The 16,236-nt window shown below is 40.5% G+C and overlaps 1 protein-coding gene across 9 annotated transcripts in view; it reads left to right on the top strand.

The window, feature by feature from the left end:
* Positions 1–16,236, top strand: part of LOC115223936 — a 57,317-nt gene that overhangs the window by 30,277 nt on the left and 10,804 nt on the right. For 7 of the 9 annotated variants that reach the window (XM_036512700.1, XM_029794679.2, XM_029794680.2 and 4 more), the window contains 2 exons: positions 4,412–4,926; positions 6,958–7,001. In XM_036512700.1, coding sequence (XP_036368593.1) covers positions 4,412–4,926; positions 6,958–7,001 — 559 coding nt within the window. The remainder of the gene's footprint in view (positions 1–4,411; positions 4,927–6,957; positions 7,002–16,236) is intronic. The other 2 variants (XM_036512701.1, XM_036512705.1) reach the window with 2 other exon arrangements.

The raw sequence follows: 16,236 nt of genomic DNA, 5'->3' as shown, positions 1-16,236 counted from the left end.
ATTTGATAAGACCAATGAAACAAATCCATTTTTAAAGGTGTGTACTTTAACTAGTTTTGATCAAATTATTATTTCGGTTTTATTTTAACAAAACTGTCCGACGAACGGGAACGTGAAACTCCGAGTAACAGCTTCTGTTGAATTTCTGCTGCTTTTAAATAAAGCATATTATTCTACTTCTGGTATTTGAGTACTCTCTTTTCCACCTTGTTTCACATTTATGTGCTTACTCCGGTGTATATATATATATATCATCATCATATATATATATAGGCGCAGGAGTGGCTGTGTGGTAAGTAGCTTACTAACCAACCACATGGTTCCGGGTTCAGTCCCACTGCGTGACATCAAGGACATGTGTAGACTTGAAAGAAATGAAGCTAGCATGATCCGCTGGATGTGTAATGTCAGTGTGCACACACAACAGAGTGCCCTGAGAGAAATGCTGGACATAAGAAGCATCGGATGTGGCGTGCAAGAGAGACGTCTGCGCTGGTATGGTCATGTACTGCGGATTGATGAGGAGAGATGTGTGAAGTGCCACTCCCAAACAGCTGAATGTATGCGGGGTAGAAGTAGACCCAGGAAGACATGGGATGAGGTGGTCAAGCATGACCTTCAAACGTTGGGCCTCACAGAGGCAATGACGAAAGACTGAGACCTCTGGAGATACGCTGTGACTGAGAAGACCCAACAAATCACGTGAGTTCATGGCTGTTTCTGCACCAGCTTCACATAGAGGCCCTAGCCCATCCAAAGTACCTTGGATCGCAGGACGGCCTGCTGTGCTTACCTTGGATCGTAGGGCAACCTGCTGTGTTTGAGGAGACCTATTGAGTCAAGTACAGCAACATAAAAATAAATATCAAATGGAAATAGTAGTTGTGATACCTGTGCCAGTGGTACATAAAAAGCACCAACCGATCGTGGCCGTTGCCAGCCTCTCCTGGCACTTGTGCCAGTGACATGTAAAAAGCACCCACTACACTCTCGGAGTGGTTGGCGTTAGGAAGTGCATCCAGCTGTAGAAATACTGCCAGATCAGACTGGTGCCTGGTGCAGCCTCATGGCTTCCCAGACCCCGGCTGAACCGTCCAATCCATGCTAGCATGGAAGACAGATGCTAAACGATGATGATGATTATACATATATATATATATATATATATTTATCGCCATACTAATTTTAGAGAGACTTAGTTATTTTAATATTTCTATTATATATATATATATATATATATATAAAGATAGAGAGAGAGAGAAAGGAAGTAATAACAAGTGAATGAGAATAATGATGGAAGGGTTAAAAAAGTGTAAAAATAAAGATAAAATTAAATAAAACTGAAGCCAAAACATTAAAAATTATTGAAAGTGGGTAGAAATAAACACTACGTAGTGTAGTAATTCTACACTAGGGTGTCTGTAGAAAGTTGATTTTGATTTCGGAATATAAAGAGGAAAAATTCGGATCTTGAGAATTTTCCAAAAGTCCTCTCCCCACCTCAAGATTTTCCCCACAGATTACTTTATAGTCATAATGCATGCTGTTTGGAAGGTATTTAAACAAAATTTCAATAAAAAAATATTAATTTTCGTAACAGTTACAGGGGGAAAACTTGAATCTTGTGAATTTTCCAAAGCCCTCTTCCCACCACCTTGGAAAAGATTTTCCCCACAAATTTCTTTATAATGGTGATGTATGCCGTTTGAATGGTATTTCTATAAAATTTCATTGAAAAATCCCATTTTCCTAAAAGTTATGAGGGAAAAACTCAGATCTTGTGAATTTTCTGAGGTCCTCTCCCAAAATGCTTTGCGCGCATTTTAATTTTCTTTTTCAAATTCATTTCCGACACATTGTTTTACATGCTTTGTACTATTTTTTTCTGATTTTCGATTCTGGGTCAAGTTGTAAACATTAACCCCTTTGGTCATGTTGTAAATGTTAACCCCTCCACCCACACGGTTTTCACTAATAAGGAAAAAAACTCGAATTTTTTTTTGCATGGAATCAAGTACCTGACCTTCTAGTGTGTGGCAAACCCCTCATTTTTGTTCAGAAACAAAAGTGTGTGTGTGTGTGCCCCCACTGCATCCCAGAATCATTGGAAAATTTTTTTTTTCGGGGAATGAATTATGGTGGTCTCCTAACATGCTACAAAACCGATTTTTTTTGTTCCAGAAAACAAGTTGAAGTGGAACCCTTGGAAATTTTACCCCCCCCTTCTCCCCGCTCCTAACATTTTATAGAAATACGTTTTCCAGAAATACACGGATCATTATTAAATATATAAAGATTGTGAATTAATATGCTAACATTTACGTTGTGTATTTGATGTTGAAAATAATTTTTCTGAAGTCTTAGTGTATGCATATATATATTCTGTAAATAATAACAATCGTATTTTACAAGCAATCAAGGAAAATAGTTTAATAACGAGGCATATAAACCCTTGACAGAGAAAAAGTAGGTTTTTCCATACTCGTGGGACTTTAACCGCACCTCTTTGTTTTCGCAACAAGTATGCTACCATTACACTAGCACACAACCTGCTTCATTCCATCAGATTTTATCATCATCATCATCGTTTAGCGTCCACTTTCCATGCTGGCATGGGTTGGATGGTTCAACTGGGGTCTGGGAAGCCAGAAGGCTGCACCAGGTCAAGTCTGATCTGGCAATGTTTCTACAGCTGGATGCCCTTCCTAATGCCAACCACTCCATGAGTGTAGTGGCTGCTTTTTACGTGCCACCAGCACAGGTGCTAGACGAGGCTGGCAAATGACCATGATCGGATGGTGCTTTTTATGTGTCACCGGCACGGAGGCCAGACGAAGCTGGCAATGCCACGATCAGATGGTGCTATGTGCCACCGGAACGGAGGCCAGTCGGGGTGGCGCTGGCAACGGTCACTTTTGGAAAGAACTATAATTAGTTTGTAGTGTTGTTTTTGTAAACAAACTTTCATGTGCTTTTACTGCAATGGTTTTTGTTAAGAAGCATTGATTTTTACAGTTCTGTGAGTAATAATAATAATAATAATAGTGTTTTATAAGCTTAAAGCTTATAAGCGATCTCCGCTCAATGACTAAAGAAAATGGCCCAATAATAGAGCATATAAGCCCTCGACAGAAAAATGTAGGTTTTCCTGTATGCATGGGACTCGAACCCACACCTCTTTGCTTTTACGTTGCGTACCCTCCCCTTTTTTGAGAACAAAAATAAGGGATTTGCCGCACAATAGGCGGTCAGAGTACTTGTTTCCACGTGAAAAACCCGAGTATTTTTTGTTAGTGAAAATCGTATGGGTGAACGTATCAAAATTTATCAATTTTGTTTTTAATCCACGTAGTTGTGATACCAGTGCCAGTGGCACGGAAGACAATCATCTGAATGTGGCCATAGCCAGCGCCGCCCCGACTGGCCTCCTGTGCCAGTGGCACGTAAAAAACACCATCCGATCGTGGCCGTTGCCAGCCTCGCCTGGCCTCCGTGCCGGTGGCACGTAAAAAGCACCATCCGAGCATGGCCGTTTGCCAGCCTCGTCTGGCACCTGTGTCGGTGGCATGTAAAAAGCACCCACTACACTTACGGAGTGGTTGGTGTTAGGAAGGGCATCCAGCCGTAGAAACACTACCAGATCAGACTAGGTCTGGTGCAGCCGTCTGGCTTCCCAGACCCCAGTTGAACCGTCCAACCCATGCTAGCATGGAAAGCGGACGTTAAACGATGATGATGTTCAAAAATACAGAGATTACAAATCTGAGATTTTTTCTTTTTAATTAAAGTTTTTGCGTTTGTAAGGTGGTGTGGAAAACATTTGTTTTATGTGAATTGAAAAAATATTCCCACTTTCTCTTACATATCCAACTTTCTATTGGTATTAGAAGAACTTTTGCACAGCTTCCACCTGTAATCAACTGTTTTGCACACCTGTAATCAACTGTTTTGCTTATTTCTAACTTTTTTGACATTTTTTTTGTTTCTTTGTTTGGACTTTTTTCCCTAATTATTTTTAACTTTGATTTTCGAGATGGATTAGATAATTGCAAAGATGGTCTGTAAACATAACTTATTTATCTGTATGTTTTCATAAATGCGATCACCCCTACAAATAACTGCACACAGTTCTTGGGGGCTTAACAATTATGGCTGAAGTCGGCCACAATTTTATCTTTTGAAATTAAGAAAGATACGTAAAAATAACTTCTTTTGCACACACACACACACACACATGTGTGCTCTAGGTAAAACTTCTGTATGTATTATAAAATTACAGCTCAACTTCAATTAAATTGACCTTTTTTTATTTTGTAATTCATATTTGTGATGTTTATATTTTCACTCCCCATCCACCACCATCATCATAACATTTATTTTTATTTTCTATTTTTTGATCTTACCAAATTAGGAACAGTTTGCAAACATTCATCCAGATCTGTGAAAAAATGTCAGATCAACCAAAGGAAATTCCAGGCAGTCAACTGACAAAACAGAACCTGCGAAAATCCAAATCTGATCCATTGCCAAGCATGTCAGGCTGTAAAGTGCCATTTGAGAAAAGCAGTAAGAAATTCCCCAATAAGAATATTTCTCAGTTGGCATCAGTTGTTGATGAATCGACAGACAGCAATTCTGAAAAGATGATGAGTGAAGAACATAAGAAATTGGTGAAGGACAACCGTGTGAAGTTAGTGCAGAATATGATCGCGAATGACGTATTGGATCATTTGTTGCAGAAGGATGTATTAACAATGTCTGAAAAGGACCGAATCAAAGCTGAAGGAGCATCTATGAATGAAAAACTCATTGATACAATCATGTGCAAACAAGATAAGGCTTTCTTTGTGTTTGTAGATGCCCTGAAGAACACTGGTCAACCTCATTTGGCTGATTTGCTGTCACCTGCAAAAAAGCGAAAACCAGGTAATTTCTTTATACACAAATACACCCACCTACGCTTTCTCTCTCTCTCTCTCTCTCTCTCTCTCTCTCACACACACACACACACATACCCACTCTCTCGCACGCATGCATGTGAATAGGTATGGCTCTGTGGTAAAGAAGTTCATTTTCCAGTTGGATTGTTTCCGGTTCAGTCCTACTGTATGGCACTTTGGACAAGTGTTTTCCAAATTCTTGTGAGTGTATTTGGTAGAAGGAAACTGCAAAACAACCTGTTGTATATATGTGCCTATATGTATATATACACACAATTTGCTGTCACCTGCAAAGAAGCGAAAACAAGGTAATTTCTTCACACACATACACCCACCCACTCTCTCGCACACCTGTGAATAGGTAGTTTCTTGTTATTATAAAACCTGCTTAACCATATTAGGCAGACTTTATAATGACAAGAAATGTTTAGCGGCTCTCAATTTAATATTTTGTACATTAAATAATATTTATCTTCCAGCAAATGGAGGACATTTTTTGTTGATCGGAACACTAAACTCTGTGTGTGTGTATTATGTATGTATATATGTATATATACACATACACAGACATGTATATATTAGCATATACATATATAAATACAAGCAATAAGTTTCTTCTGTGGTTTTCCAAATCCACCCACAAGGCTTTGTTTGGGCCATGGCTATAATAGAAATCACACAGCTAAGGTGTCGCACAGTGGGACTGAACCTAACATCACATGCTTGGAAAGCGAACTACTTACCACAGAGCCACGTCTGTAACCATACATACATATATGCATACACACACAAACTTAGAGTGAATACATGATAAGTGTAAGCACCTGTATAAGCTAGATAGTGGCAGAGGTGAGAGAGAATATATCAAATATAGATTAAAAACAGAACACAAAGGATATCACGGTACACGTGTTTCAAGCTTTATAAACAATCCGTTATTACATCAGTGCATTATTGATATAAAAGATGGTTTAAAGCTCTCTTCAGCCTTAAACATTGTTAGTCCAAAGAATTACATCACTATATATAAAATATGAAAAGTACATGTAGTATTACACATTATAATAGGTTTATCATATCTCCTTGAAAAAGTGTATTTGTAAAATTTCTTAACTGTATAAATGTATAAAGATTCATTGGATTTTGAAAATCTGCCCCTGCTGTATCACCACTCAGCATAGAGTGAATGTTAAATAGATTGGAATGAATTTATATTTAATTCTCTTTTATAAGATAGGAAGGAAAATAAGATAGAAAGAAAAAATAATTTATATTTGATACACACATGGTGGCTGCCCCCTCATTATCGAGTATAGCCATTGCACCAAGCTTAATCAATGTTGTTATCGTGCAAGAAGATATTTTTTAAAGTGAGGAAAGGCTGTGCACTGAGTCAATCTCACTCACTAAGCAACAGCAGCCATAATCCGAAAAGAAGAACAAGTCAACATCATCGGTAACCACTGAGCCGCAGGTTTTATGTCGGAGTTATCCTAGTTACCTGAGTTACCTTCTTCTAGAAGGATACCCTAACAAGGGCTAGGAGTCCTTCACTCCTAATGGTTTAACCACGCGATCGAGTATTCAGTCCGTTTACTTCTATGTCCCCGCGCATGACACAGCCTTAAGCCTTAAGAAAAAAGGAAAAAAATTACACATTTGGATGGCCGTTGACTCCCAAGAGTTCCTCCGCCCTTTGACTGGTTTTGTTTTTCATCCTGCAGGGTGTCCAATAAACACCCTCCTCACAAAGCAAGCTTGGTGGGGTTGCCGGTTTAGTCACCGATGGCCCGACCATGCAACAGGTTGTACTGGGTTACATGTTACCAGTAGCACTCGAAAGTGATCTGACATAGATACATATATACATACACACATGTATGTATGTAAGCACATATCATATGAGTGTGTATATGTACAAGTTGGTGTGTTTGTGAGTGTACATTTGTGTGGGATGTCAGTTGATTATGTTGCTACTGATGGTGCTGATAATGATGATGATTTCTTTTCTCCTCAGCATCCGGTAGAGAAAATGCCAATGCAAAAAGAATGGTGATACAGGTAAGAGTCAGTTGATTCATTCTGAAGTATTTCATACTTTATACTAATATGGAAAAGAAGTGCATGTCTATATATATATATATATATATAGGCGCAGGAGTGGCTGTGTGGTAAGTAGCTTGCTTACCAACCACACGGTTCCGGGTTCAGTTCCACTGTGTGGCATCTTGAGCACGTGTCTTCTGCTATAGCCTCGGACCGACCAATGCCTTGTGAGTGGATTTGGTAGACAGAAACTGAAAGAAGCCTGTCGTATATATGTATATATATATATGTATGTGTGTGTATGTTTGTGTGTCTGTGTTTGTCCCCCTAGCATTGCTTGACAACCGATGCTGGTGTGTTTATGTCCCCGTCATTTAGCGGTTCGGCAAAAGAGACCGATAGAATAAGTACTGGGCTTACAAAAGAATAAGTCCAGGGGTCGATTTGCTTGACTAAAGGCGCTGCTCCAGCATGGCCGCAGTCAAATGACTGAAACAAGTAAAAGAGTAAAAGAGAGAGTAAAGAGTATATATATATATATTAAAGGCGGTGCTCCAGCATGGCCACAGTCAAATGACTGAAACAAGTAAAAGAGAGATATATATATAATCAATAATAACAATGGGTAAAATTAATTAATTAACTAGTAATCAATAATTTCACCAAGTAAAATTCGGCATGAAAAAGGACCATTTCACGGTAAACCTAAGTAATACTTTATAATTAGGGTTCAGCAAAGATTTGCTTTACCACATACCGAAGTTTAGAAATAGCAGCCAAAGAACCTTAGCTATTTCCTCTACATTAAAAAGAGACTCCTGGAAAAATTACTTGTTACTTGACGACACATGTGCAGGGGAAGGTGATGAACCCCATTCATATTTATTTAATTCGGCGGTACTGACGTTGAATATGATCTGTCTGATACTGTTAGTTGGAGAGGTACATTCGATTCTTCCAGTGCCTCTGGATTTAATATTGTGAAGTCCCATGCTGAAGAAGAAAATGTTCGGGTAAAGTGTAAATTCTACATTCTTTATACCAATCTAATTCTGAAACGCATACATGGGTAATCAAATATCGATTGAATTTCGTTATTTTTCCTCTCTGCCTGTGTGGATTGTTTTCGAGTACTTTGTTTTTCTTCCAGGAGTCTCTTTTTAAAGTAGAGAAAATAGCTAAGGTTCTCTGGCTGCTATTTCTAAACTTAGGTATGTGGTCAAGCAAATCTTTGCTGAACCCTAATTATAAAGTGTATATATATATATATATATATCTAATATAGGATAAAATTTTTTTGAAAAAAAAATTTTTATCAATGGCTAGCATATTAAAAAATACCTTTAAAGGTTAAATTTATAAACAAGGGCAAAAGAAAAAATTTCTAATGCCAAATAAGCTGAAAATAGACAAATTGTCAATAACCATATAATTTATCACTATAAACACACATCTCGAAACAAGCCAACAGAAATTTCTAAAAAATTCCGTTATTTTCGTACCGGTCCCAATTTCAGAGTTAATTCATAAGAATTTTCTCCTCATCAGCGATAAATATGTAAGACATAAATGAAATACTTACTGATATCCATGGCTTGTTTCGAGATGCGTGTTTATAGTGATAAATTATATGGTTATTGACAATTTGTCTATTTTCGGCATATTTGGCATTAGAAATTTTGGATCTTTTCAGTTTGAACGGCAGTTTTTAACATAATTTCTAGGTAACTTAAAAATTTTAAGCTTCGTATACTGGTAGAATGTGTTTATAAAAAATCTTTTTCTCTTGACTTTATTGAGAAAATTCTATAGTTTGTAAGATATTTTTTGTTTTTTTTCTTCAATTTTGGCAATTTCAATCAATCAGTGACGTCTATTGAGGTAAAAAAACATTCTGTGCCGTATGAATATGTCCCTCGTTTAAGAAACAGATTGGGTTTATTTACATTTGTGAAGAAAAAAAGATACCCTTCCCCCACCCCTAACCCTAAAACAGATTGAAATGCAATAGATCGATACAAGGGTCATAATTATGGGTGACAATTTCATATGACCCATTAGAAAAAACTGCCGTTCAAACTGAAAAGATCCGAAATTTTTTTCTTTTGCCCTTGTTTATAAGTTGTATATATATATATATATATATATATATATATATATATATAAATGTGTGTATTTATCTTGTTTCAGTCATTAGACTGTGGTCATGTTGGGGCACTGTCTTGATTTTTAGTTAAATGAATTGGCCTCAGTACTTTTTCTTTTTTATCTAAATTAACTACTACCTCTCATAATCCACCAGAGCATACGAAGGAATCAGTTTCCAGAGTCTCTGAAGTTTTTCTGGATCCTGTACGTCTTCCACATATGAAAACCATCTTCTCTGATAGTTTTCCAATTAAGTTGCTGCACCTCTTGTGTGCCCATAGCTTACACTGGGTACACCTTATTGAGTTCTTGCCAACATCTTTCCTACAAATTGGACAGGACCACCTACCAGAAGTGGGAAGAGTCCTCTTAGTTTTCTTGCTTAACAGGACCTTAATCTTTGCTAAGTTGACCATAAGGCACTTAGATTTCTGGTTTTGCTTCCACACCTGGAATTTTTCGTCAAGGTGTGATATGGAATCCGTTATGAGGTCCAGATTGTCAGCATATAATAGTTTCACAGGGGCTGCTGGTCTTGAATTTCTCTGTTATGGCCTGGAGGACAATGAGGGGCCAAGGGGGAAGTAAAGACTAAGCCTTGATGAACACTTAACACCTGTACACTAAATTCTTTGCTCTACTCGTTAGCTCTCACCTTACCGACAGCGTCTTTGTACATAGTTTGTACAGCTTTCACCAGCCAGTTGTCTATCCCTAACCTACTCAAAGCCTGCCGTATCACACAGCAGGGCACTCCAGGTGTAATGGTTTATTCTTAGCTAAGTACTTCTCTTGCAGATGCTTGACTATGAAAATAGCATCAGTAGCCCTTCTTCCCCAGATGAAGCTGAAATGCTTTTTGTCTAGCCTAATTGTATGTATGTATGTATTTATGTATCATCATCATCATCATCATCATTTAACGTCCGCTTTCCATGCTAGCATGGGTTGGACGGTTCAACTGGGGTCTGGGGAGCCCGAAGGCTGCACCAGGCCAGTCAGATCTGGCAGTGTTTCTACAGCTGGATGCCCTTCCTAACGCCAACCACTCCGAGAGTGTAGTGGGTGATTTTATGTGCCACCGACACAGGTGCCAGACGAGGCTGGCGAACGGCCATGCTCGGATGGTGTTTTTATGTGCCACCGACACAGGTGCCAGACGAGGCTGGCGAACGGCCACGCTCGGATGGTGTTTTTATGTGCCACCGACACAGGTGCCAGACGAGGCTGACGAACGGCCACGATCGGATGGTGTTTCTTACGTGCCCACAGCATGGAGGCCAGTCGATGCGGTACTGGCTACGGCCACGTTCGGATGGTTTTCTTGTGTGCCACCGGCACTGGTACCACAAAGATACAAATTCCATTGATGTTCATCTATTTTGATTTGATTTTCACTTGCCTCAACAGGTCTTCACAAGTGTCACAAGAAGGAAGGAAGGTAAGCACAGGTGAACTGACAACGTCCCAGGTAGGGGCCACGGGTTATGGCCTGACTAGTCTTGCCGGGTCTTCGGATGATGTTTTTATGTGCCTCCGACACAGGTGCCAGATGGATGGTGTTTGTTACGTGCCCACAGCACGGAGGCCAGTCGATGCGGTACTGGCTACGGCCACGTTCGGATGGTTTTCTTGTGTGCCACCGGCACTGGTACCACAAAGATACAAATTCCATTGATGTTCATCTATTTTGATTTGATTTGATTTGATTTGATCACTTGTCTCAACAGGTCTTCACAAGTGTCACAAGAAGGAAGGTATGCACAGGTGGACTGACTATGTCCCAGGTAGAGGCCACGGGTTATGGCCTGACTAGTCTTGCCGGGTCTGCGGATGGTGTTTTTATGTGCCACCGACACAGGTGCCAGATGAGGCTGGCGAACGGCCATGATCGGATGGTGTTTGTTATGAGCCCACAGCACAGAGGCCAGTCGATGCGGTACTGGCTACGGCCATGTTCGGATGGTTTTCTTGTGTGCCACCAGCCCTGGTACCACAAAGATACAAATTCCATTGATGTTGATCTATTTTGATTTGTTTTGATTTGATCACTTGTCTCAACAGGTCTTCACAAGTGTCACAAGAAGGAAGGTATGCACAGGCGGACTGACTACGTCCCAGGTAGGGGCCACGGGTTATGGCCTGACTAGTCTTGCCGGGTCTTCAGATGGTGTTTTTATGTGCCACCGACACAGGTGCCTGATGAGGCTGGCGAACGGACATGATCGGATGGTGTTTGTTACGTGCCACAGCACGGAGGCCAGTCGATGCGGTACTGGCTACGGCCACGTTCGGATGGTTTTCTTGTGTGCCACCGGCACTGGTACCACAAAGATACAAATTCCATTGATGTTCATCTATTTTGATTTGATTTGATTTGATTTGATCACTTGTCTCAACAGGTCTTCACAAGTGTCACAAGAAGGAAGGTATGCACAGGTGGACTGACTATGTCCCAGGTAGAGGCCACACGGGTTATGGCCTGACTAGTCTTGCCGGGTCTGCGGATGGTTTTTATGTGCCACCGACACAGGTGCCAGATGAGGCTGGCGAACGGCCATGATCGGATGGTGTTTGTTATGAGCCCACAGCACAGAGGCCAGTCGATGCGGTACTGGCTACGGCCATGTTCGGATGGTTTTCTTGTGTGCCACCAGCCCTGGTACCACAAAGATACAAATTCCATTGATGTTGATCTATTTTGATTTGTTTTGATTTGATCACTTGCCTCAACAGGTCTTCACAAGTGTCACAAGAAGGAAGGTATGCACAGGCGGACTGACTACGTCCCAGGTAGGGGCCACGGGTTATGGCCTGACTAGTCTTGCCGGGTCTTCAGATGGTGTTTTTATGTGCCACCGACACAGGTGCCTGATGAGGCTGGCGAACGGACATGATCGGATGGTGTTTGTTACGTGCCCACAGCACGGAGGCCAGTCGATGCGGTACTGGCTACGGCCACGTTCGGACGGTTTTCTTGTGTGCCACCGGCACTGGTACCATAAAGATACAAATTCCATTGATGTTCATCTATTTTATTTTGATTTTCACTTTCACTTGCCTCAACAGGTCTTCACAAGTGTCACAAGAAGGAAGGTATGCACAGGTGGACTGACTACGTCCCAGGTAGGGGCCACGGATTATGGCCTGACTAGTCTTGCTGGGTCTTCGGATGGTGTTTGTATGTGCCACCGACACAGGTGCCTAGTCTTGCCGGGTCTTCGGATGGTGTTTTTATGTGCCACTGACACAGGTGCCAGATGAGGCTGGCGAACGGCCATGATCGGATGGTGTTTGTTACGTGCCCACAGCACGGAGGACAGTCGATGCAGTACTGGCTACGGCCACGTTCGGATGGTTTTCTTGTGTGCCACAAAGATACAAATTCCATTGATGTTCATCTATTTTGATTTGTTTTGATTTTGATTTTCACTTGCCTCAACAGGTCTTCACAAGTGTCACAAGAAGGGAGGTATGCACAGGTGAACTGACTACGTCCCAGGTAGGGGCCACGGGTTATGGCCTGACTAGTCTTGCCGGGTCTTCGGATGGTGTCTTTATGTGCCACCAACACAGGTGCCAGATGAGGCTGGCGAACGGCCACGATCGGATGGTGTTTGCTATGTGCCCACAGCACGGAGGCCAGTCGATGCGGTACTGGCTACGGCCACGTTCGGATGGTTTTCTTGCGTGCCACCGGCACTGGTAACAAAGATACAAATTCCATTGATGATCATCTATTTTATTTTGATTTTCACTTTCACTTGCCTCAACAGGTCTTCACAAGTGTCACAAGAAGGAAGGTATGCACAGGTGGACTGACTACGTCCCAGGTAGGGGCCACGGGTTATGGCCTGACTATTCTTGCCGGGTCTTCTCACGCACAGCATACTTCCATAGGTCTCGGTCTCTAGTCATTTCCTTGGTGAGACCTAAAGTTCGAAGGTCGTGCTTCACCACCTCGTCCCAGGTTTTCTGGGTCTACCTCTTCCACAGGTTCCCTCAACTGCTAGGGTGTAGCACTTTTGCACACAACTATCTACAGCCATTCTCGTCACATGACCATACCAGCGCAGCCGTCTCTCTTGCACACCACAATTGACGCTTCTTAGGTTCAACTTTTCTCTCAAGGTACTTACACTCTGACGATTATGAACACTGACATTACACATCCATCGGAGCATACTGGCTTCATTTCTTGCAAGCTTACGCATATCCTCAGCTGTCACGGCCCATGTTTCACTACCATGTAGCATGGCTGTACATACACACGCATCATATAGTCTGCCTTTTACTCTTAGCGAGAGGCCTTTTGTCACCAGCAGGGGTAAGAGCTCTCTAAACTTTGCCCAAGCTATTCTTACTCTAGCAGTTACACTTTCAGCACACCCACCCCTGCTACTGACTTGGTCTCCTAGGTAGCGGAAGCTATCAACTACTTCTAGTTTGTCTCCCTGGAACGTGGTAGAGTAGAAGTTGTCTCTGCACATTTCCAGTGTTTATTGCTCCTGAGCATCTGCCACAGACAAAAACTATTTTCCTAGTTAGCCTTCCTTTGACATTGCTGCACCTCTTATGTGTCCATAGCTTACACTTGGTGCACCTTATAGAGTTTCTACCTACACCTTTTTTACAGATCGAGCAGGGCCATCTACCTGAAGTCGTTTGTGATTGGTCCACCTTCCTACTTATTAGGACTTTGGTTTTGGCTAGGTTGATTCTAAGGCCCTTCGATTCTAATCCTTGTTTCCACACCTGAAACTTCTCCTCCAGTTCTGATAGTGACTCAGCAATTAGAGCAAGGTCATCAGCATAGAGGAGCTCCCAGGGGCATCCTGTTTGGAATTCCTCCGTTATTGCCTGGAGGACTATGATAAATAGGAGGGGACTGAGGACTGAACCTTGGTGGACCCCAACCTCTACCCGGAATTCTTCACTGTACTCGTTGCCAACCCTCACCTTACTAGCAGCGTCTCTGTACATGGCTTGCACAGCTCTCACTAACCATTCATCTATCCCTAGTTTCCTCATTGACCACCAGATAAGGGATCGGGGGACCCTGTCAAAGGCTTTCTCCAAGTCAACAAAAGCCAGGTACAAGGGCTTGTCTTTGGCTAGGTATTTCTCCTGCAGCTGTCTTACCAGGAATATAGCATCAGTAGTACTTTTCCCTGGCACGAACCCAAACTGCATATCATCTAAGCTAACACTCTCTCTAATTAGTTGGGCTATAACCCTCTCCGTAACCTTCATTACCTGATCCAGCAGCTTGATGCCCCTGTAGTTATTTGTATCTAGGGCGTCGCCTTTACCTTTGTAGCAGTTGACTATTATGCTGCTACACCAGTCATTGGGTATGACTCCCTCGTGTATCACCTGGTTAACTATACGGGTGACTAAGCTATAGCCGACACCACCAGATATTTTGAGCATCTCTGCAGTAATTCCTGATGGGCCTGGGGCTTTCCCTGTTTTCATGCTTCTAATTGCCTTATCTACTAAGGAACTGTTAACTCGGATTGCTGGTCCCTCTGTTGGGTCGACATTCGGCAGACTCTCTTTATCCCATTCATTTTCTTCATTCAGCAACCTTTCATAGTGGCGTCTCCAAGCCTCTCTCTTTGCATCCTCATTTAGCGCAAGTGAACCGTCATCCTTGCGAACACACTTCTCTCCTACCACATCACGATTCTCTCTCACACACTGTCTTGCAACACGAAATACCTCAAGTCTTTCATCCTCACGGCGCAGGACATTGGCAAATTTTTCCTTATCTGCCTCCCCTCTGGCTAGATAGACCTGTATGTATTTATTTATGTATGTATGTGTGTGTATGTCTATGTATATATATATGCATCTGTGTCTATGTATGTATGTATATAAATGTATGTATATGTGTGTGTATATGTATATGTATTCACATACATACGTATACTTGTGTGTGCATGTGTGTCTGTATTATATATATATATAAATTAAATTAGAGTAAAACCACTATTAGGCAAAACAAACAGTGAAAAACATAAACCAAAACATAAAAATAAAAATAATATAATATACAAAATATATGAAATATAAAATTTAAAATTTAAATTATTTAAATTTAAAATTAATTTATATTTATAAATTTTTATATTAAAAAAATTTTTTTTTAATTTAAATTAATAAATTTTAAAACTTTAAAACTTTTTTAAAAATTTGAATATATATAACTATTAAAAAGTTTAATATAAGATAAAAAGTAAAACCACTATGTAGGTATCATGCCCATAACCTAATTCGAATTACAATAATTTAAATTCAATTAATAATTCGAATTATGGTTATAGTCAATCTTCAGGTTAATGATAATAGTTAAATAAATAAGCAAATATATTTAACCCTTTTGTTACCAAACCGCCCGAAAAAAATTTTGGTTAATGTGACCAAGCCGCCCAAAACCGCCCGAATTTACCTATTCATATTTAAATGAGAATATCAGAGCAAATCTCTTTAGTACATTCGTGAAAACACGAATTATACTTCGTAAAGAGTTCAACGACAGTTCTGTACAAAAATCGAAGTGTAATTTTAATTCCGTGAATTTTGGGAGATTTTTTTCCGAAATTTGTTCCTATTGTGTTTTCAAAATTTGTAATTCTGACAAAAAATGGATACGAATTTCATTATATCAAGCAGCGAGTCAGAATTCGAAGGATTTTCTACTGAAGACCTTCATAAATCTAACTCTATGACTGAAAAAAAAAAGCACGTGGTATTTGATAATGAATCTGATGTTTCATTTTCCGAAAGTGAAAACAGTGAATCCGAGAGCTCCGACAGCAATAAAGAAAATTAATTGGCACCTGAATGGAGTGAAAATTTGAAAACTGTTTCTTTCGGTGATTTTTCTGAAGAAACTGGACCAAGCCACAGACTTTCCCAGAAGAGTAAAGCCTTAGACTATTTCTTTTTACTTTTTTGAATGAGCCTATTTGAAATCATTACGGCGGAAACGAACCGTTACGCTAAATGTAAACAAAATGAAAGAAAGTGGTTTCCCATAACCTTAAATGAAATTAAGACTATTTTGCCATAAATATTATTATGGGTATCAGAAAGT

The sequence above is a fragment of the Octopus sinensis genome, linkage group LG24, assembly GCF_006345805.1.
Source record: "Octopus sinensis linkage group LG24, ASM634580v1, whole genome shotgun sequence".
NCBI lineage: Eukaryota > Metazoa > Mollusca > Cephalopoda > Octopoda > Octopodidae > Octopus > Octopus sinensis.
This window is presented reverse-complemented; position numbering and strand designations above follow the sequence as displayed.